Source organism: Triticum aestivum, chromosome 4A (assembly GCF_018294505.1).
Source record: "Triticum aestivum cultivar Chinese Spring chromosome 4A, IWGSC CS RefSeq v2.1, whole genome shotgun sequence".
Classification (NCBI taxonomy): Eukaryota; Viridiplantae; Streptophyta; class Magnoliopsida; order Poales; family Poaceae; genus Triticum; species Triticum aestivum.
In genome coordinates this window covers 553,787,575-553,811,108 of record NC_057803.1, presented here as the reverse complement: position 1 = coordinate 553,811,108, position 23,534 = coordinate 553,787,575, and the positions used below count along the sequence as shown (strand labels likewise).

General features: G+C 48.6%; 1 protein-coding gene across 1 annotated transcript; it reads right to left on the bottom strand.

Moving 5' to 3' along the window:
* Nucleotides 1-21,230: 21,230 nt before the first annotated feature.
* LOC123082295 (DIMBOA UDP-glucosyltransferase BX9-like) lies at nucleotides 21,231-22,650 on the bottom strand. Its single transcript, XM_044504657.1, has 2 exons — nucleotides 22,224-22,650; nucleotides 21,231-22,111 (listed from the first exon to the last, which is right to left on the bottom strand). Exons 1-2 carry the CDS (start codon nucleotides 22,633-22,635, stop codon nucleotides 21,231-21,233), a joined length of 1,293 nt encoding a protein of 430 aa, XP_044360592.1. The 5' UTR covers nucleotides 22,636-22,650.
* Nucleotides 22,651-23,534: the final 884 nt, after the last annotated feature.

Here is a 23,534-nt window from a genome sequence, read left to right as displayed (position 1 = left end):
TTCATGAGAATCACCGAATACGAACATTGAAGGAAAAAGGATGGAGAGACTTACCATCAATAAAAGGATACTTGAATAAGAAATCTGAGTCCCTAAAGAAAACAAGGGAGGGAGGGCGGGAAAAACCAAGGCAACTTGGGATGGATGAAACGAACACCATTGAGAAAGCTGAGATTGAATCTTGCAGATATTGAAAAAGATTGGATCCACTTGAAGAGAAAACACGCCGGTTGAAAAAGGTTTAACATGACACTCTCGATTATCATGAAGTATTAGTATCCCCATAGGAATATGAGAACACCACTTAGGAAAAGGCATGGAATCAACATTTGACTTCGAAGCAACTCGAATACCACAACTCAAAACAAAACAAAGGATTGGCTTGCAGAATAAGCCGGAACAAACATACGATAGAGACTTCGTCCGAAGTTTTCGTGGTGGGGCCTACACGGGCTCGATCATACAGCACCATCATGTACAAGGCAGTGCACATGACATACGAAGCGTCCCCGAGTCGGCATAGCCAAGGACTCTTTAAGACACAACGAGACCACTATAAAACCGATCGTGAATAGGTGGACCACTAGACGTCGAACCCCAATTTCATATCAAACATCTGTCGGAAAGATATCCTAAGATCTACTTGAATTCCCACTTATAAACTCCCAAATTTTCTGGTTATGCAATCAGGTGTTAGGGATACAGGGGAAGCATAATATCTCACCCAAACTAACAAATCGTACATCCAGCTGTATCCATCCTTCAACACATAACCAAGAAACCTTCGGAAATCATCTACCTCAACCTTCGAAAAGCATCCGTTATACGAGTTATGGCAATGCTCCCGAATTCCCGCCCCAGTACTGGGTGGCGTCGAGGTTATCTCACCAACAACTGCATAAAAGAGATTTTCGATGTCGGCAAAACTAAACTCAGGTATTCCAGAACTGCAACGATAAAATTGTGACGACAACACCTCGGAGCTCAACTCCCCGGGACACAGCCACAACCCCTAAATGACAGGAGGCACCAAGAACAATGTTCTCGTCACAAATTGATCGGAACGATTCCAAGATACCCGCGTGATCCTAAAAAAATTAGTGAAATTTGAGAAGAGAAGAGTCAAAACTCTACGTCAGGATGCCTTACCAGAGCGATGAAGGGACTGGGGAGTAAAAAGAATTCCTAAACTCTCTAATATATAATTCCTAAATGACTCAAAACATTTTTCTAGACTCAACAACGGCAGCTAATTCGATCAAGCAGTGGGGGCTCCTAAGGTCGGGGAAGGCTCTGATTACCAACTTGTAACGCCCTAGATGCGGCTATATCTCCCATGTGTCGAAGCACGACTTAGAGGCATAACCGCATTGAAAGCAATGTCGCAAGTGAGGTAATCTTCACACAATCCATGTAACACTACTAGGAAAAGGGCTAAAGATGAGATTGACACTAATGGCGCACTGTACATGTGGTGCGCCATTACTAAATACTAATGGCGCACCATGTGTTGGTGCGCCATTAGTAGTTCAACTAGTAATGGCGCACCACACCCACGGTGTGCCATTAGTAGTGTGTGGTGCGCCATTACTAGTTGAAATACTAATGGCGCACCACACCCACGGTGCGCCATTAGTAAAAACATTTTTTTTAATTTTTTTCAAAATTACTAATGGCGCACCGTGGGAGTGGTGCGCCATTACTAGTTGAACTACTAATGGCGCACCATGCCACGGTGCGCCATTAGTAACTTGGCCACCACTTCCACCGAATGCACCCCCCAGTGGACCGCCTTTTCAGTTTTAAAAAAATAAAAAAAATGATGGAAATGTCAAAAAAACAAAAGAAAATAAGTTTCCCATGTGATATGTGGTCTAGTTGTTAGCAAAATTTACAAACATGAATTTTCGACTTTTTTGCAAAATCTCTCAAGAATTTGTAAAAATGGGCATAACTTTTGCATACGAACTCGGATGAAAAAGTTTTTTATATGAAAAATCATCTACTCGAAAAGTTACATCCGAATTTAACTGGGGGAACCCTGTTAAACATTTTCAAAATCCTCAAAAACCTAACAGAAAAAAAGTTACGGGGCTTTTAAGATCTGGGGAGGCAAAAAAATTCAAACTTACTAATGGCGCACCTGCCCATGGTGCGCCATTAGTATCTTCCCGCCTTCAAAATTCAAAATCAATCAAAAAAAAGTTAGTAATGGCGCACCTGCCCATGGTGCGCCATTAGTATCTTCCCGCCTTCAAAATTCAAAATAAATCAAAAAAATAAAAAAGAAGTTAGTAATGGCGCACCTGCCCGCGGTGCGCCATTACTATGCCGTATATATGGCTGGGCGTGGTCCTCTCCTCCTTACCTCTTCATTCTTTCTCCTCCACTCCACCTCTCCTCCACTCCATCTCCTCCTCTCCTCCACTCCATCTTCCCTTCTCTCCTCCACCATACTACCCTCCTCCTCTCCGGCGACCTCCTCCTCCTCCTCTCCGGCGACCTCCTCCTCCTCTCTGGCGACCTCCTCCTCCCTCCTCTCCGGTGAGATCCTCCTCCCTCCTCTCCGGTGAGCTCCTCCTCCCTCCTCTCCTCCCATCCGCTCATGGTTTCTCCTTCCTCCTCTCCTCTCCGATGCTCCGGTGAACTCCTCTCCGGCGACCTCCTCCTCCTCTTCGGCGATGTAGGCGAGCGCCTCTCCGGTGACCTCCTCCTCCTCCACCTCTCCGGCTAACTCCTTCCGGCAAAAGAACACGGCAAAATAACGTAAAAGATCCAAAAACAGGAACAAAATTTGAAATAATATCGTGCCAAAAAACAAGCAAAAAAACGAGCAAAAATGGGCAAAAAAATCACGATCCAAATCCAAATTCAAAATTCAAAAAATACTAATGGCGCACGGTGGGGGTTAGACGGTGCGCCACTACTATTTTCCCGCCTTCAAAATTCAAAAATACTAATGGCGCACCAGTGGCCTATACTAATGGCGCACCAGTGGCCTATACTAATGGCGCACCGTGGGCCATACTAATGGCGCACCGTGGGCCATACTAATGGCGCACCAGCGGTGCGCCATTGGAATACCAGATTCTAATGGCGCACCCCAGGTGCGCCATTAGAAAAAAATTCTAGTGGCGTGATGCTAATGGCGCACCGGTAGTGCGCCATTAGTAGGCAAAACCGGTGCGCCATTAGTAGGCCTTTTCCTAGTAGTGTAATACATAAGGGAAAGAGATACATAGTTGGCTTACAATCGCCACTTCACACAATTACATGTAAAGCATTACATCAACCAGATACAATCACGGTCCGACTACGGAACCAAAATAAAAGAAGACTACCCCAAATGCTATACAGATCCCCGATCGACCCCAACTGGGCTCCACTACTGATCGACTAGAACGAAACAACACCAAGGACAAGATCTTCATCGAGCTCCTCCTGAGCTTGGTTGCGTCACCTGCACGGACTCATCGACACCTGCAAGCTGGTTTTGGAAGTATCTATGAGTCACGGGGACTCAGCAATCTCACACCCTCGCGATCAAGACTATTTAAGCTCATGGGTAAGGTAAAGGTATGAGGTGGAGCAGTAGCAAGCGACTAGCATATATGGTGGCTAACCTATTCGCAAAAGAGAGCGAGAAGAGAAGGCAAAAGCACGGTCGAACAACTATGATCAAGAAGTGATCCTAGAACAACCTACGTCAAACATAACTCCAACACCGTGTTCACTTCCCGGACTCCGTCGGAAAGAGACCATCACGGTTACACACGCGGTTGATGTATTTTAATTAAGGTCAACTTTAGGTTTTCTACAACCGGACGTTAACAAATTCCCATCTGCCCATAACCGCGGGCATGGCTTTCGAAAGTTCATAACCCTGCAGGGGTGTCCCAACTTAGCCCATCACAAGCTCTCACGGTCAACGAAGGATATTCCTTCTAGCGGGAAGACCCGATCAGACTCGGAATCCCGGTTACAAGACATTTCGACAATGGTAAAACAAGACCAGCAAAGCCACCCAGATGTGCCGACAAATCCCGATAGGAGCTGCACATATCTCGTTCTCAGGGCACACCGGATGAGCCAGACATTGGGTGGGCCAGCCCAGAGTTGCCCCTAGTAGCTCCGGACATCGCTCAGTTTGGACCAACACTCAGAGGAGCACTGGCCCGGGGGTTTAGTAAAGATGACCCTTGGGCAGGCCTACCCAAGGGAAAGAAAAAGGCTAGGTGGCGAATGGTAAAACCAATGTTTGGCCTTGCTGGAAGAGTTTTATTCAAAGCGAACTGTCAAGGGGTTCCCATTATACCCAACCGCGTAAGGAACGCAAAATCTGGGAACATAACACCGATATGACGGAAACTAGGGCGGCAAGAGTGGAACAAAACACCAGGCATAAGGCCGAGCCTTCCACCCTTTACCAAGTATATAGATGCATTAATTAAATAAGATATATTGTGATATCCCAACAAGTAAACATATTCCAACAAGGAACAACATCTCCATGTTCCAACAAGGAACAAACTTCAATCTTCACCTGCAACTAACAACGCTATAAGAGGGGCTGAGCAAAGCGGTAACATAGCCAAACCACGGTTTGCTAGGACAAGGTGGGTTAGAGGCTTGGTTCAACATTATGGGAGGCATGATAAGCAAGTGCTAGGTATCGCAGCATAGGCATAGCAAAAGAGCGAGCAACTAGCAAGCCAAGATAGAAGTGATTTCGAGGGTATGGTCATCTTGCCTGAAATCCCGCAAGGAAGAAGAACGAGTCCATGAAGAAGACAAACGGACGTAGTCGAACGGGTCCTCACAAACGCGACGTTACCGGATTACCGAGAATAAATACACCGGAAAGAAAGCAGACAACCAAGCAGAAACATGGCATGATGCACAACCAAGTATGATGCATGTCCGGTTTAATGATACATGTCATGGCATGGCAAAGTGCAACAAACAACACTACAAATTAAGTGGAGCTCAATATGCAACAAAACACCACAACACGTTATTTAGTTCGATCTTGTTTATGTACCCAACAAGATTAAATGTTGTTAGCATGGCAAGAGGGTGAAGCAAATGAAAACTACCTGTCTAGTCAAGTTTAAATGAGGCCGGAAACAACGAATAACAATTCCAGAAACTCCTCATATGCATATATTAGGTTTGGTACTGTTCTGCCTTAAACATAATTTCAGAGTTGTTAATCATGAAAAGTGAAGCTACCATGTTAAACTAGGCATTTTTCTACCCCATTTACATATAAAGTTTATTAAAATCCGAGCTACAGTTATTTAGTTATGAAATAAATCATTTTAACATGCCATCTAGCAAATTTAATCAAACAGCATTTTAAACATTTTAAACATAGATGAAAGTTGCATATTTTGAAACTAGATGAAATTCTAAGCAAGTTTCATACATAATTTATTTAGATCCGATGCACGGTTGTGGAGTTATTAAATGCATGAAGTTTAGGGGGCTTTCTGTAAAACAGTAACTCTGAGGATAAATGCTAAAAACGCAGCACACAAAAAAAACATACTATGGGCCAAAACTGGGCATACAGAGCATGGCCCAACAGCAGGGAAGAAAAAAAGGCGCTCAGGGGGGTGGCCTCACCCAGTGGGCTTCAGCCCAGGTTGGAGGAGCGGTGGGTCGGCTCGGCGCTGGATGCGGCCCACGCGGTCGGCGTGCCTGTCGTTGTCCTCCTCCTCGATCCAGAGGGGATCGAGGGAAGGCAGGGTGGCGGCGCCTTCGGGAACCGGCGAGGCGAGGGGCACAGGAACGACGCCGGAGGTCGGATCCGGGGCCGACGGGCGAGCTCCAGCCGGCTCCAGGACGAGGATGGCGACTCCTACCAGATTGGTGGTGGCGAAGCTCCTGCAGCTGCACTCATGGCGGTAAGGCATGACGAGAGAGAGAGGAAAGAAAGGCGGGGAGAAGGAGGTGGAGAACGGCCGCGCGACCTGACTGGTCGCCGGTGACGGCAGACTCCGGTGACCCGTCGGAGCAGCGAACGACAGTGGGAGGCGTCACGCGAGGGTTGGTGGCGAAGGAGCTCGAGGGCAGCGAGGCTCTTGCGGTTGCGGGCAGCGATGCGGCTCGTCTGGGCCCAGATGGGCTCGACCGGGCCCCGATCTGTGTCGGGCGGGCCGGCGCGAGGTGGGAGGAGGGAGGCGCTGGCAGGGGCACGTGGCGTGCTGCCACTGGCCCTAGGCGGCGGCGGCGGCGGGTTCAGGTGGCGGCTCGCCCGCTGGGCCAGCGCCAAGTGGCGGCGGCGGGTTAGGCCGGTGCGGAATGCGAGGTGGAGGTGGGAGGAGGCTGGCGGCGCGCTGATTTTGAGGAGGGAGTTGTCTGCTGCCAAAAATGGAAGGGGAGGCTTCCTTTTATAGACAGGGTTAGGGTTTGAGGGGTTAGGAGGGGTTTTTGGACCGTGCGATCGCCATCGGACGGCTCCGGACGCAAGAAGGGGTAGGTTGAGTCTAGTGGGCTGTGTAGAGGGCCATGGACTAAGAGGACAGGAGAGAATTGTAGCCCGACAACAGTTTCCGAAGACCGAAAACGTCCGACGAAAAGACCGGCTATACTGCCGCTATAGTTTAACGGTTGGGCTATCAAACGAACTCCGAACGCGATGAAATTTGACAGGCGGTCTACCTACACTAAAATAAGACCGCACGCCAACTTTCAAACCATTCCGAAAACATTATCCAGCCACTTATAAAACAAAATTTCGGACATGCCGCGGGCGCGTGCAAGTGTGTCTGGGCTCAGAACGGACAACGGAAGGAACGAGGAGACCGGGACAGATGCAAGTTTTTAAAACATGATGATGCAATGCACATGATGACATGATAAGATGCAACACGCAAGAAAATGACATGGCAACGATAGCGAATAACTGGAAGACACCTGGCACATCGGTGTCGGGGCGTTACAACGTGGTGGAGTTCTAACCCCTCGAACTTCTTCTCAAGCTTTCTCACCGCGTTGCAGTAACCAGTTATGGCTGGACTTGTGACGTCCCACTCCTTCATCACTTGATTAACTACCAAATCCGAGTCGCCATAGACCATGAGGCGACGGACGCCGAGTGAGATGGCCATGCGCAACCCATACAAGAGTGCTTCATATTCTGCTTCATTGTTGGAGGAATCAAAATGAATCTAGAGGACATATCTGAGCTTGTCTCCTCGGGGGGATACCAGAACTACTCCAGCACCAGAACCGTTTAACATCTTGGATCCGTCAAAGAACATGGTCCAGTGCTCAGAGTGAACTTGAGTCGGCAGTTGCTGTTCGACCCACTCGGTGAGGAAATCTGCTATTGCTTGGGACTTGATAGCTTTCTTTGCCTCAAACTTGATATCCAAGGGAAGGAGTTCAATCGCCCATTTTGCTACTCGACCAGTTGCATCTCTGTTGTGCAGAATCTCTGACAATGGAGCGTCGCAGATGACTGTAACAGAGTGATCTGAGAAGTAGTGTGCAACCTTCTTCGTGGTCATGTAAATTCCATAGACAAGCTTATTATAGTGAGGATATCTCTGCTTTGACGGGGTCAAGACTTCAGAAATATAATAAACTGGGCATTGGACTTTGTACGCTTTTCCTTCTTCTTCCCGCTCGACCGTAAGTACTGTACTGACGACTTGTCCAGTCGCTGCTATATAAAGCAGTAGCGGATCTTTGCTGACTGGAGCAGCAAGCACCGGCTGGGTGGAAAGCAGGGCTTTTAGCTCTGCGAATGCTATATCAGGTTCTGGAGTCCACTCGAACTTATCTGATTTCTTCATCAATCGGTAAAGAGGCAGCGCCTTTTCACCGAGGCGAGAAATGAATCGACTTAGGGCGGCCAAGCAACCTGTGAGCTTCTGGACATCATGCACATGCACAGGGCGTTTCATTCGGAGTATAGCGCCTACTTTCTCTGGGTTAGCATCGATTCCTTGTTCGGAAACAAGAAAACCGAGTAACTTGCCGCCTGGAACTCCAAACGTGCACTTTGATGGATTGAGCTTGATATCATACCTTCGGAGGTTGGCAAAGGTTTCAGCGAGGTTGGTCAGCAGGTCGGAACCTTTACGTGACTTGACCACAATGTCATCCATGTATGCTTCCACATTCTGACTGATCTGAGTGAGCAGGCACTTCTGAATCATCCGCATAAATGTGGCTTCGGCATTCTTCAAGCCGAATGGCATTGTGACATAACAAAAGCACCCAAACGGGGTGATAAAAGCTGTCTTTATTTCATCGGGTCCGTACAGACGGATCTGGTGGTACCCGGAGTAGGCATCCAAAAAGGACAAACGCTCACACCCAGCAGTCGAATCGACTATCTGATCGATGCGAGGGAGAGGGAAGTGATCTTTCGGGCAGGCCGGATTGATATGCTTGAAATCAATGCACATGCAGAGTGAGTCATCTTTCTTTGGGACCATGACAACATTGGCTAACCACTCGGAGTGGTAAATCTCTCGGATAAACTCAGCTGCCAAAAGCCGAGCCACCTCTTCGTTGATTGCTTTTCTTTTTTGGACGGCGGACCGTCGAAGATACTCTTTGATTGGTTTCACTTTTGGGTCGACTCGCAAACGATGCTCAGCCAGTCCCCTGGGAACACCTGGCATGTCAGAAGGCTTCCATGCAAAGATGTCCCAGTTCTCACGGAGGAACTGGATGAGCGCTTCTTCCTATTTGGAGTCGAGTGTGGTCGAAATGTAGGTCGGAGCTGCATTGGAGTCCGTCGGGTGAATGTGAACAGACTTCGTCTCGCCAGACGACTAGAATGCTGAATCCGTGGCTGGCTTCTTGGCTCGCAGCAAGTCACTCGGGTCTACATTTTTCTGGTATTCTTGCAATTCTACCACGACCATCTGGGCATCGGCGATCTTTGAGCCCTTCTGGAAACACTCTTCCGCTTTTTTCCGATTACCAGAGATAGTGATCACTCCTCTGGGACCAGGCATCTTCAGTTTGAGGTACACGTAACAAGGTCGAGCCATGAATCGTGCATAAGCTGGCCTGCCCAGAATAGCATGATATGCACTCTGAAAATCCACGACTTCAAACGTCAACTTTTCTTTGCGGTAATTTTTGGCATCACTGAAAACCACATCAAGTGCAATCTGACCGAGGGACGCAGCCTTCTTGCCTAGGATGACCCCATGGAAACTCATGTGGCTTTCACTGAGTCTGGACATCAGAATGCCCATTCCTTTCAACGTTTCTGCATACAGAATGTTCAAGCCACTACCACCGTCCATCAGGACCTTTGTCAGTCGAGTGCCTTCGACCACCGGGTCGACCACCAGCGCTTGCCTCCCAGGGTGGCGATGTGCGCTGGATGATCAGACTGGTCGAACGTAATGGCAGTCTGCGACCATTTCAAGTAACTGGGTGTCGCCGGAGCGACCATGTTCACTTCTCTGTTGATGACTTTCAATCGGCTCTTGTTTTCAACATCAGCAAAAATCATCGGAGTGGAATTCACGTGAGGATAACCATCATCATCTTCTCCTTCACTCTCAGCCTTGCCTGCCTCCTTCTCCTTTTCCTTGGGTTGTTTCTCTCGGAACTGCTGGATCAGGAGACGACACTATCGAGTGGTATGCTTTGGGTAAATGAAATTACCTTCTTTGTCTTTTTTGGTGTGGGTATGGCACGGCAGATCCAACATGTCATTTCCATCTTGATCTTTTACTTTCTTGGGGTTCCACGGCCCTTTGGGCTTCCCCTTGAACTTTCCTTCAACCACAGCCAAGGCCTCACCCGGAGCAGCTGGTTTGGCCTTGCGTTTTTGTTTCTGACTGGAGTTTCCTCCTCCGGTTTCGTGGGCGACTGCTTTGTGCTTGCTGCTCCACACTCGCTCTTCTTCTTCACCATTGGCATACTTGGTGGAAATTTCCATCATCCGAGTCAGAGTCATGTTTCCTGTCCGACCGAATTTCAGATTCAACTCCCGGTACCTGACGCCTTCCTTGAAAGCACAAATTTCCTGATGATCAGACACATCTTCCACCATGTGGCGCAGGGTGATCCACCTCTGGATATAATCTCTCAAAGTTTCATTCGGTTTCTGGACGCAACATTGTAATTCTGTCAAACCTGCTGGCCGTTTGCAAGTACCCTCAAATGTTCTGACAAACACTCGCGCGAGATCTTCCCAAGTATAGATGCTGCCAGGTGCCAACTGATTCAGCCACGCTCTAGCCGAGCCCTCCAACATCAGAGGAAGGTGTTTCATGGCCACCTCATCATTGCCGCCACCAATCTGGACAGCCACTCAATAGTCTTCGAGCCAGGTGTCAGGCTTGGACTCTCCGGTGAACTTACTGACTCCAGTTGCCAACCTAAAGTTGGGGGGAATCACTGCAGCTCTGATAGCTCTGCTGAAGCACTCTAGGCCAAAGACATGCACTCTATTGCTGGTTTGCGGGCCTCTGTCATGACCATCTCGGTGAGCTCTGTTTCTGTCGACCAAGCCCTGCACGAGAATAGATCTCGCATCAAAGCCTGGCTCCCTGGGGTCGACTGGAATACCTCTTCCGACGCTGTTAGGGCGTCTGTCTTCATGTGGCCGCGGCACATATGACCCACTCCTTGGAGGAGGCGTGGGCACTCAACGGCGACCATCGCGATCGGCTCGACGATCATACTGCTCCCGGTTTCTATATTGATCACGCCGCTCTCCATGTCCCTCACGCCTCGGGGGCGATCTCGGGCTATGGGCCGACTGGACCGTATCTGCGACCACAGATCTGCTATGGATCCTATCCCGCGACTGAGACACGACTGTATTCTGCTCTCCCGCTGCCCGGAGCAAGGCCCTGATCTGCGCCAGACCTCGGCCAGCTTCTGACTGGGAAGGTTGAATCGACTCTGTTATCCGGGCAGCAGCTACTAGGTTTTGGATCGGTGTTCAGTATACCTGAGCCGGAGGTGAAAAAAGTTGGCGTCGGCTGGACTCAGGAGCACGTTGATGAGCGTGATTGTCGACTGCGTGCTGGAGGTTCTCCAGCCGAGTGCGCTCAGCCAGATTGGCCAGGCGAGCCTTTTCCAAGGCCTGGGCCTCGGCTGTATCTCCAACTATAGGAGTATGCAGGGCATCCATGTTTCGGCGACAAAGTTCCTCCCTCTGTTGCGAGGAGAGAGGATCGGGGCGGTACTCCTCGTGAACGCGCGACGGATCGCCGTTCCCGTCGCCTCCGTCTTCACGATCGAAGCCAGGAGGGCCGCGTGGTCCATTGACCACCAGGACTTCCGCCGCCGAGTCATTGCTGCCACACTCGGATGCAGTCTCTACGGAGCCAGTCGATAGATCGAACAGGCCGTAGAGAGACTCGTCGGGCTCGATCGCCGTGACTTGAGGGGTGGCGGACTGGAGGGCCGTCGCATGCTTCACTCACCGTTGAAGCCTCGACCGGCCGGTGCGCTTGCTCCGGCGGGTTGCAGGGAGGGGGAAAGCCGTTGGAGTCGACTGGTACTGGGTCGACGCTTGCCACAGGAGGACACCGCAGACGAACGCGTGAAAGTGCGTCGCCCCACGAGCAGGGAGCGCGTCGACATCGAGTGGTGCCTCCTGAAGCCAAGCGAAGTCGTCGGCGACAACCACGAGCGCGCCGAGACGGATCTCGCGGCCCTCAGCCAAACCTCCGCCTGGAATCATGATGATGGGGTTCGAAAAAATTGCAACTTCTCCAATAAGGCGCTAAGACACCTGCCCCACGGTGGGCGCCAACTGTCGTGGATCTAAGACTGACAGTAGAATGGGGGGTAAGTATGAGGAGGCAAGATCCTAGCTATGGAGGAGTTGTACACACGAGTTTTACGAGTTCAGGCCCTTCTCGGAGGAAGTAACAGCCCTACGTCTCGGTGCCCTGAGGCGGTCGACTAGATTATATGTGTGTGTGAGTTTATAAAAAGATGCAAACCCCTGTCCAGAGGAGGGGGTGGCTTATATAGAGTGCGCCAGGACCCCAACTCCCCTCCGTTACACAGGATTCAATGTTCATAAAGGAAAGACGTTACTGGTAATGTCTACAGTAAAGCGTCATAAATGCTCATAATGCTATGGTTTAAGTCCTGACCGTCGCAGAGTGGAGGGTTCCTCATCTTCTGGTGGTCGAGTGTCTTCAAGGTGGTCGAGTGAGTGCATCTCCACGGTCGAGTGGTTGATGGTTTCTCTTCGACTGTTTCTGATTCTTTGTAGAGATGTCCTTGGGGAGGGTAAGTTGGACAGGTCCATGACCCTACCCTAGGTACATAGCTTCATCAATGACCGAGATAACTCTCCGGCCAATAACCAACAGCGGGATCTGGATACCCATGTTGGCTCCCACATGTTCCACGATGATCTCATCGGATGAACCACGATGTCGAGGATTCAAGCAATCCCGTATACAATTCCCTTTGTCAATCGGTACGTTACTTGCCCGAGATTCGATCGTCGGTATCCCAATACCTCGTTCAATCTTGTTACCGGCAAGTCACTTTACTCGTTCCGCAACACATCATCCTGTGACCAACCCTTAGTCACATTGAGCTCATTACTATGATGTCTTACCGAGTGGGCCCAGAGATACCTCTCCATCATATGGAGTGACAAATCCCAGTCTCGATTCGTGCCAACCCAACAGACACTTTCGGAGATACCCGTAGTGCACCTTTATAGCCACCCAGTTACGTTGTGACGTTTGGCACACCCAAAGTATTCCTACAGTATCCGGGAGTTGCACAATCTCATGGTCTAAGGAAAAGATACTTGACATTAGAAATGCTTTAGCAGACGAACTACACGATCTTGCGCTATGCTTAGGATTGGGTCTTGTCCATCACATCATTCTCCTAATGATGTGATCCCATTATCAATGACATCCAATGTCCATGGTCAGGAAACCGTAACCATCTATTGATCAACGAGCTAGTCAGGCTCACTAGGGACATTTTGTGGTCTATGTATTCACACATGTATTACGATTTCCAGATAACACAATTATAGCATGAAAAATAGACAATTATCATGAACAAGGAAATATAATAATAACCATTTTATTATTGCCTCTAGGGCATATTTCCAACAGTCTCCCACTTGCACTAGAGTCAATAATCTAGTTACATCGTGATGAATCGAACACCCATAGAGTTCTGTTTTTGATTATGTTTTGCTCGAGGAAGAGGTTTAGTCAACGGATCTGCAACATTCAGGTCCGTATGCACTTACAAATATCTATGTCTCCATTTTGAACATTTTCACGAATGGAGTTGAAGCGACGCTTGATATGCCTGGTCTTCCTATGAAACCTGGGCTCCTTGGCAAGGGCAATAGCTCTAGTGTTGTCATAGAAGAGAGTCATCGGGCCCCACGCATTGGGAATAACTCCTAGGTCGGTAATGAACTCCTTCATCCAGATTGCTTCTTGTGCTGCCTCTGAGGCTGCCATGTACTCCGCTTCACATGTAGATCCCGCCACGACGCTTTGCTTGCAACTACACCAGCTGACTGCCCCACCATTCAAAATATACACGTATTCAGTTTGTGACTTGGAGTCATCCAGATCTGTGTCGAAGCTAGCATCGACGTAACCCTTTACGACGAGCTCTTTGTCACCTCCATAAATGAGAAACATATCATTAGTCCTTTTCAGGTACTTCAGGATATTCTTGACTGTTGTCCAGTGTTCCATGCCAGGATTACTTTGGTACCTTCCTACCAAACTTACGGCAAGGTTTACATCAGGTCTGGTACACAGCATGGCATACATAATAGACCCTATGGCCGAGGCATAGGGGACGACACTCATCTTTTCTCTATCTTCTGCCGTGGTCGGGCATTGAGCCGTGCTCAATCTCATACCTTGCAATACAGGAAAGAACCCTTCTTGGACCGATCCATATTGAACCTCTTCAATATCTTGTCAAGGTACGTACTTTGTGAAAGACCAATGAGGCGTCTCGATCTATCTCTATAGATCTTGATGCCTAATATATAAGCAGCTTCTCCAAGATCCTTCATTGAAAAACACTTGTTCAAGTAGGCCTTTATGCTTTCCAAGAATTCTATATCATTTCCCATCAATAGTATGTCATCCACATATAATATGAGAAATGCTACAGAGCTCCCACTCACTTTCTTGTAAATACATGCTTCTCCATAAGTCTGCATAAACCCAAACGCTTTGATCATCTCATCAAATCGAATGTTCCAACTCCGAGATGCTTGCACCAGCCCATAGATTGAGCGTTGGAGCTTGCACACCTTGTCAGCATTATTAGGATCCATAAAACCTTCTGGCTGCATCATATACAATTCTTCCTTAAGGAAACCATTAAGGAATGTCATTTTGATGTCCATGCCATATCTCATAATCATAGAATGCGGCAATTGCTAACATGATTCGGACGGACTTCAGCTTCGCTACAAGTGAGAAAGTCTCATTGTAGTCAACCCCTTGAACTTGTCGATAACCCTTAGCGACAAGCCGAGCCTTATAGATGGTCACATTACCATCCGCGTCTGTCTTCTTCTTAAAGATCCATTTATTTTCTATGGCTCGCCGATCATCGAGCAAGTCAGTCAAAGTCCATACTTCGTTTTCATACATGGATCCTATCTTGGATTTCATGGCTTCCAGCCATTTGTCGAAATCTGGGCCCGCCATTGCTTCTTCATAGTTCGAAGGTTCACCACTCTCTAACAACATGATTTCCAGGACAGGGTTGCCATACCACTCTGGTGCGGAACATGTCCTTGTGGACCTACGAAGTTCAGTAGCAACTTGATCTGAAGTTTGATGATCATCATCATTAACTTCCTCTCTAGTCGGTGCAGGCACCTCAGAAACATTTTCTTGAGCTGCGCCACTCTCTGGTTCAAGAGGCAATACTTCGTCAAGTTCTACTTTCCTTCCACTTACTTCTTTCGAGAGAAACTCTTTCTCTAGAAAGAATCCATTCTTGGCAACAAAGATCTTGCCTTTGGATCTGAGGTAGAAGGTATACCAAATAGTTTCCTTAGGGTATCCTATGAAGACGCATTTTTCCGATTTGGGTTCGAGCTTTTCGGGTTGAAGTTTCTTGACATAAGCATCGCATCCCCAAACTTTCAGAAATGACAGCTTAGGTTTCTTACCAAACCACAATTCATACGGTGTCGTCTCAATGGATTTCGACGGAGCCCTATTTAAAGTGAATGCGGCAGTCTCTATAGCATAACCCCAAAATGACAGCGGTAGATCGGTAAGAGACATCATAGATCGTACCATATCCAATAGAGTGTGATTACGATGTTCGGACACACCATTACGCTGAGGTGTTCCAGGCGGCGTGAGTTGTGAAACAATTCCGCATTTCCTTAAGTGCGTGCCAAATTTGTGACTCAAATATTCTCCCCCACGATCTAATTGTAAGAACTTGATTTTCCTGTCACGTTGATTCTCAACCTCACTCTGAAATTCCTTGAACTTTTCAAAGGTCTCAGACTTGTGTTTCATTAAGTAGACATACCCATATCTACTCAAGTCATCAGTGAGGGTGGGAAGATAACGATAGCCTCCGTGAGCCTCAACACTCATTGGACTGCACACATCAGTATGTATGATTTTTAATAAGTTGGTTGCTCGCTCCATTGTTCCGGAGAACGGAGTCTTGGTCATTTTGCCCATGAGGCATGGTTCGCACGTGTCAAATGATTAATAATCAAGAGACTCCAAAAGTCCATCTGCATGGAGTTTTTTCATGCGTTTGACACCAATGTGACCAAGGCGGCAGTGCCACAAGTATGTGGAACTATCATTATCAACCTTACATCTTTTGGCATTCACACTATGAATATGTGTAACATCACGTTCGAGATTAAATAAGAATAAACCATTGACCAGCGGAGCATGACCATAAAACATGTCTCTCATATAAATAGAACAACCATTATTCTCAGATTTAAATGAGTAGCCATCTCGCATTAAACGAGATCCAGATACAATGTTCATGCTCAAAGCTGGTACTAAATAACAATTATTGATGTTTAAAACTAATCCCGTAGGTAAATGTAGAGGTAGCATGCCGACGGTGATCACATCGACCTTGGAACCATTCCCGACGCACATTGTCACCTCGCCCTTCGCCAGTCTCCATTTATTCCTCAGCTCCTGTTTTGAGTTACAAATATGAGCAACTGCACTAGTATCAAATACCCAGGAGGTACTACGAGCGTTGGTTAGGTACACATCAATAACATGTATATCACATATACCTTTGACATTGCCGGCCTTCTTATCCACTAAGTACTTGGGGCAGTTCCGCTTCCAGTGACTGTTTCCCTTGTAATAAAAGCACCAGTCTCGGGCTTGGGTCCATTCTTTGGCTTCTTCCCAGCAGCTTGCTTACTGCGCGCGGCAACTCCCTTGCCGTCCTTCTTGAAGTTCTTTTTACCCTTGCCTTTCTTGAACTTAGTGGTTTTATTCACCATCAACACTTGATGTTCCTTTTTGATTTCCACCTCCGCTGATTTCAGCATTGAATATACCTCAGGAATGGTCTTTTCCATCCCCTGCATATTGAAGTTCATCAAAAAGCTCTTGTAGCTGGGTGGGAGCGATTGAAGGATTCTGTCAACGACCACATCATCCGGGAGATTAACTCCCAGTTGAGACAAGCGGTTGTGCAACCCAAACATTTTGAGTATGTGCTCGTTGACGAAACTATTCTCCTCCATCTTACAACTGTAGAACTTGTCGGAGACTTCATATCTCTCGACCCGGGCATGAGCTTGGAAAAGCATTTTCAGCTCTTGGAACATCTCATATGCTCCGTGTTGCTCAAACGCTTTTGGAGCCCCGGTTCTAAGCTGTAAAGCATGCCGCACTGAACCAGGGAGTAATCATCACTGTGCGTCTGCCAGGCGTTCATAACGTCTTGATCTGCTGGGAAAACAGGTGCTTCACCTAGCGGTGCATCAAGGACATATGCTTTATTGGCAGCTATGAGGATAATCCTCAGGTTACGGACCCAGTCTGTGTAGTTGCTGCCATCGTCTTTCAGCTTTGTTTTCTCTAGGAACGCGTTGAAGTTGAGGGCAACACTAGCATGGGCCATTTGATCTACAAGACATATTGCAAAGTTTTAAACTATGTTCATGATAATTAAGTTCATCTAATCAAATTATTTAATGAACTCCCACTCAGACAGACATCCCTCTAGTCATCTAAATGATACATGATCCGAGTCAACTAGGCTGTGTCCGATCATCACGTGAGACGGACTAGTCATCATCGGTGAACATCTTCATGTTGATCGTATCTTCTATACGACTCATGTTCGACCTTTCGGTCTTCCGTGTTACGAGTCCATGTCTGTACATGCTAGGCTCGTCAAGTCAACCTAAGTGTATTGCATGTGTAAATCTGGCTTACACCCGTTGTATGCAAACGTTAGAACCTATCACACCCGATTATCACGTGGTGCTTCAGAACAACGGACCTTAGCAACGGTGCACAGTTAGGGGGGACACTTTCTTGAAATTATTGCGAGGGATCATCTTATTTATGCTACCGTCGTTCTAAGCAAATAAGAAGTAAAACATGATAAACATCACATGCAATCAAATAGTGACATGATATGGCCAATATCATTTTGCTCCTTTTGATCTCCATCTTCGGGGCGCCATCATCATCATTGTCACCGGCATGACACCATGACCTCTATCAACATGATCTCCATCATCGTGTCTTCATGAAGTTGTCTCGCCAACTATTACTTCTACTACTATGGCTAACGGTTAGCGATAAAGTAAAGTAATTACATGACGTTTATGTTGACACGCAGGTCATAAATAAATTAAGACAACTCCTATGGCTCTTGCCGGTTGTCATACTCATCGACATGAAAGTCGTGATTCCTATTACAAGAACATGATCAATCTCATACATCACATATATCATTCATCACATCCTTTTGGCCGTATCACATCACACGGCATATGCTGCAAGAACAAGTTAGACCTCCTCTAATTGTTGTTGCAAGTTTTTTTACGTGGCTGCTATAGGTTTCTAGCAAGAACGTTTCTTACCTACGCCAAAACCACAATGTGATATGCCAATTTCTATTTACCCTTCATAAGGACCCTTTTCATCGAATCCGATCCAACTAAAGTGGGAGAGACAGACACTCGCTAGCCACCTTATGCAACTAGTGCATGTCAATCGGTGGAACCAGTCTCACGTAAGCGTACGTGTAAGGTCGGTCCGGGCCGCTTCATTCCACGATGCCGCCGAATCAAGATAAGAGTAGTAACGGCAAGTAAATTGACAAAATCGACGCCCACAACAACTTGTTTCTACTCGTGCATAGAAACTACGCATAGACCTAGCTCATGATGCCACTGTTGGGGATCGTTGCAGAAATTAAAAAAATTCTACGCATCTCTAAGATCAATCTATGGAGTAACTAGCAACGAGAGAGAGAGGGGAGTGCATCTTCATACCCTTGAAGATCGCGAGTCGGAAGCGTTGCAAGAACGCGGTTGGAGGAGTCGTACACGTAGCGATTCAGATCGCGACCGAATCCGATCTAAGCACCGAACAACGGTGCCTTCGCGTTCAACACACGTGCAGCCCGGTGACGTTTCCAGCACCTTGATCCAGCAAGGAGGAGGGAGAGGTTGAGGAACAAGGCTCCAAAAGCAGCACGACGGCATGGTGGTGATGGAGTGGCAGTTCTCCGGCAGGGCTTCGCCAAGCTCACGCGAAGGAGGAGAGGTGTTGGGGAGGGAAGGGGCTGCGCCTTTGATGTGGTGCTGCAGCCCCCCCCCCCCTCGCCCCTCTATTTATAGGGAGAAGGGGGAAGGGGGGCCCGCCCCTCTAGATGAGATCTAGAGGGGGCGGCGGCCAAGGGGGAGGGGGCTTGCCCCCCAAGCAAGGGTGGCGCCCCCTTTAGGGTTGCCCCCCCCAAACCCTAGGCGCATGGGCCCTAGGGTGGGATGGCGCCCAGCCCATTAGGGGATGGTTCCCTTCCACCTACAGCCCATAAGGCCCTCCAGGGCAGGTGGACCCTCCCGGTGGACCCCTGGAACCCCTCCGGGGGTCCCGGTACAATACGGGCATACCCCCGAATATTTCTGGTGACCGTATGATGACTTCCCATATATAAATCTTCACCTCCGGACTATGCCGGGACTCCTTGTGACGTCCAGGATCTCATTCGGGACTCCGAACAACATTCGGTAATCACATACAAATCTTCCTAATAACCCTAGCGTCATCGAACCTTAAGTGTGTAGACCCTACGGGTTCGGGAACCATGCAGAGATGACCGAGAGAACTCTCTGGCCAATAACCAACAGCGGGATCTAGATACCCATGTTGGCTCCCACATGTTCCATGATGATCTCATCGGATGAACCACGATGTCGAGGATTCAAGCAATCCCGTATACAATTCCCTTTGTCAATCGGTACGTTACTTGCCCGAGATTCGATCGTCGGTATCCCAATACCTCGTTTAATCTCGTTACCGGCAAGTCACTTTACTCGTTCCGCAACACATCATCCCGTGACCAACCCTTAGTCACATTGAGCTCATTACGATGATGTCTTACCGAGTGGGCCCAGAGATACCTCTCCCTCATACGGAGTGACAAATCCCAGTCTCGATTTGTGCCAACCCAACAGACACTTTCGGAGATACCCGTAGTGCATATTTATAGCCACCCAGTTACGTTGTGACGTTTGGCACACCCAAAGTATTCCTACAGTATCCGGGAGTTGCACAATCTCATGGTCTAAGGAAAAGATACTTGACATTAGAAAAGCTTTAGCAGACAAACTACACGATCTTGCGCTATGCTTAGGATTGGGTCTTGTCCATCACATCATTCTACTAATGATGTGATCCCGTTATCAATGACATCCAATGTCCATGGTCAGGAAACCGTAACCATCTATTGATCAACGAGCTAGTCAGGCTCACTAGGGACATTTTGTGGTCTATGTATTCACACATGTATTACGATTTTCGGATAACACAATTATAGCATGAAAAATAGACAATTATCATGAACAAGGAAATATAATAATAACTATTTTATTATTGCCTCTAGGGCATATTTCCAGCAAATTAAAGCAAAGAGGAAGACCGAAAACTCTGACATCTATACTCTTTTGTGGGGTAAACTGAGAGGAAACCCTTCATGTATTCTATAAATGCCCTCAGGCACGTGGCCTCTGGAACGCCATGAGTGAAGTTTGGAGAATATCGGCCGTGGACATCACCACCAACATAGGGCCAGGCTGGGTACTACATCTCCTCAAACGGGCACTGCCTACGAGCGCCTTTCGATGCTTATGAAAATGTGGCATACATGGCAGGTCCGCAACGAAATCACGCACCTGAAGCTGTCTCCAACGACCAAATTGTCTTGATGCTTTCTTTCGAGCTACATCAACACGCTTCTTGAAATCCGCCAACACCCCGATGCCGATCCACCTAAAGGGAAGTCGGTGGTGACCTATGATCATGTTGTAGACGAGAAAGGCCAAAAATGCCGCGCAAACTGCCGCTCACACCCTCGTAGATGGACTAAGCCCCCTCCCACAAGTTGGACTAAACTCATTGCCGATTGTGCATACCTCAAAGAAGATGGGACCGGGGTGGTAGGATGATTTTCCGTAACAAAGGAGAGACGATCTTCACTTAATGTCGTTTCATGTATACCTACTCGAGTGCTCTGGAGGTGGAGATGGTTGCATGCATGGAGGGCGTTGCGCCGACCCTTGTGTGGAGCTTAGACACCTTCATCCTCGAAACAGACTCATCGTTGTTGCTGACATGATAACCTACCTAGCCCCCAATAGATCCCAAGTGGCATCCCTTGTTGATGAAACGAAGCTTTTACTATGTCTAGGTAGGGAGTTTGCTATATCACATGTGAGTAGGGAGCAAAACCATGTAAGTATAGGCTAGCTCAGATGGGCCGCACCTACCAAAAAATGCGGTGTGGATTCGTATGACACCTGCAGAAGTCAAGTCCTTGTGACTGTAGTGATCCATTTATGAAAGTTCAATTCACACACAAAAGAAAGTCTTAGATTTACGTTTTCATGCATGCAAACAAAGTCACTTCAAAATAAATTATGAAAAATATTATGATACATCAATGCCAATAACACCACTTATCCAGTTACAAGTTACAATATAGTATTTCAAATAACGACACAACACAAATAATTACAAAGACGATATATGCTCGATAAGCTTATCTATAGCTAGTAGAGAAGACCCACCATTTTCCAAGCTCGACCCTACTTTTTTCTTAAGTTCTCTTGCTTTTCCCCTAGCCACTTCTCCTTCCCTCTCATTCATAAGCTTCTGAATTGCCTTGGCGATTTTGTTTCTCTCTGGCTTGCCCTCGAGCTCAAACCCTACACCCCACACTGCCTCCACATATCTTGTGTTCATCATTTGATCCGCAAAGTGAGGCATGCATATCATCGGGAGACCCTCACTGATGCTCTCCAGTGTTGAGTTCCAGCCGTTGTGGGTCCAGAATCCAGCCACTGCAAAGTGGGCCAGCACCTCCTGCTGCGGGGCCCACGGGATCACCTTGCCTCTACCCTCCACCGCACGATCAAATCCCTCCGGCAGACCAGGCCCGTCCGATCCCGGCACGAGGTCCCGTCGGACAACCCATAGAAAAGGTTGGCCACTGTTGGCCAAACCCCACGCGATCTCCGAGAGCTCGCCACCATCCATGGATGCCAAGCTCCCGAAGCTCACATACAGCACGGACCCCGCGGCCTGCTTGTCCAGCCACTCCATGCAGCTACGGTCCTCGCGCAGCAGGCTGCTCCCGGTGCTCCGGGGGGAGAGCTTGTGGAGCGGGCCGGCGGCGAGCACGAAGGCCACGTCTACTTGGCGGCGTATCCTGTCTAGCTCGGCGGTCTCCAGAGCGTCGAACGTGTTGACGACGAGGCCAGAGGAGTTCCTCACGGTTTCAGAGGCTCGGGCTAGAACCTTGCGCACCATTTCGTGGTCGCTGCTGCTCGTGACGAATAGGTCCCTGACACGCAACGGCGGCAGCTCTTTCACCGGCGTGTAGAGCTGTGATTCTGAAACAGATGGATATTTTTATATACTGTAGAAGATTAACATAACATTCAATCAGCAAAATCTCAAGGTGCAGAACATGCGGCGCAGATCTCATCCTAATTACGTACTGACCTTTTGGAGGTAGATAACCGTTGTGGTGGAGCATGGGATAGGCTAGGAAGCAGCTGAAGCAGGCGGCGCTGCCGGTACGCAGCACCATCGTCGGGAGCCCGAGCGCCGAGGCGGCCTTATGGACGGCGAGTAGGTTGGCGTCGATGAACAGGCACGCGGCGGGGGGCTGACCGTCGTCCGCGAGGACCGACGCGAGCACATCGTGGACGGCCGCCGACGCCTCCATGGCGGCGTTCATGGCGAGGATGATGGGGATGATGCTCCCCGAGGCGGCGAGGTCGGCGGGGACGCCGTCGGGCACGGCGACGAAGGTGAACTCGGGGTGGAGCGCGGGGTCCAGCGCGTTGAACTGGGTGTGGAGGACGGTGACGGCGAGGCCTCGGCCGTGGAGCACGTCGGCGAGCTGCAGCATCGGGTTGATGTGGCCCTGGAACGGCAGTGGGAACACTAGCACCCGGCGCGCGTGCTGTCGCCGGACGTCGCCATGGGATGCTTCTTGGACGCCGGCCATTTTTCTGATGCTCGGGCTGTTTGATCCGGTCAATCTTAGCAAGCTGGGATTGCCAAAATCTCCATGGGTTTTTATAAACACTCACAGTTCTCACTTCTTAGTTCTTACACACATGTTCTGACTTCTTAAACACGGGAGGGGAGTTGGTGGGGACTGCGGAGTGATCACTACCGTAAGGGAAAGGAGTGCACCACACCACGCTACAGTGATACAAAGGGGAAAGATGAAGGAAAAAATAAACACTTGTCCGCGGATAGTGATACACGGAAGTCGACGATCCAACCATGTCCCCATGCAATTCAAATCGAATTTGAACAAGCATGATGAATTTTATGCAAACACAACAGAATAAACTTATGTTTGGACATAAAATGATATTTCAAACTTAAAAAAAACTATCTTGGAGCGGACGATGACCTCGTACGCGTGGCTGCCTGGCCAGTGGCACCGCGGTCTTCATCCTGCTGTCATCGTTGGAGTAGTGCTTCTAGCGGCGCAAGGGCATGGGTAACCCTGTCCGGCATCCGCTTGCCGCTCGTGGAGGAGCCGCACCGCTTCATCCTGCGTTGTGCAGAGGGCCGCCTCGTCCAATGCCGACCCTAGTCAGGGTGCCCTGGCTTGTGCCACCTCACTGATTTGTGGTCTCTCTTGTGCCAGGTCACTGATTCACGGCACGGCCTTTCCTTTGGCCATAGATCACACCCTCCTTGTTCTAACTCCCATGCCCAAAACCAACCTTCTAAAATCATCTCTATCTCTATATATACTAGTAATAGCGATGCATCCGCGTGCAGGCTATG

Bases quoted from the DNA above. Each gene is read 5' to 3' on its own strand.
- LOC123082295 (XM_044504657.1), bottom strand. From the start codon at position 22,635: ATGCTGCAGCTCGCCGACGTGCTCCACGGCCGAGGCCTCGCCGTCACC. The intron at 22,112-22,223 runs GTCAGTACGTAA...CATCTGTTTCAG, and splicing joins CGGTTATCTACCTCCAAAAG to AATCACAGCTCTACACGCCG.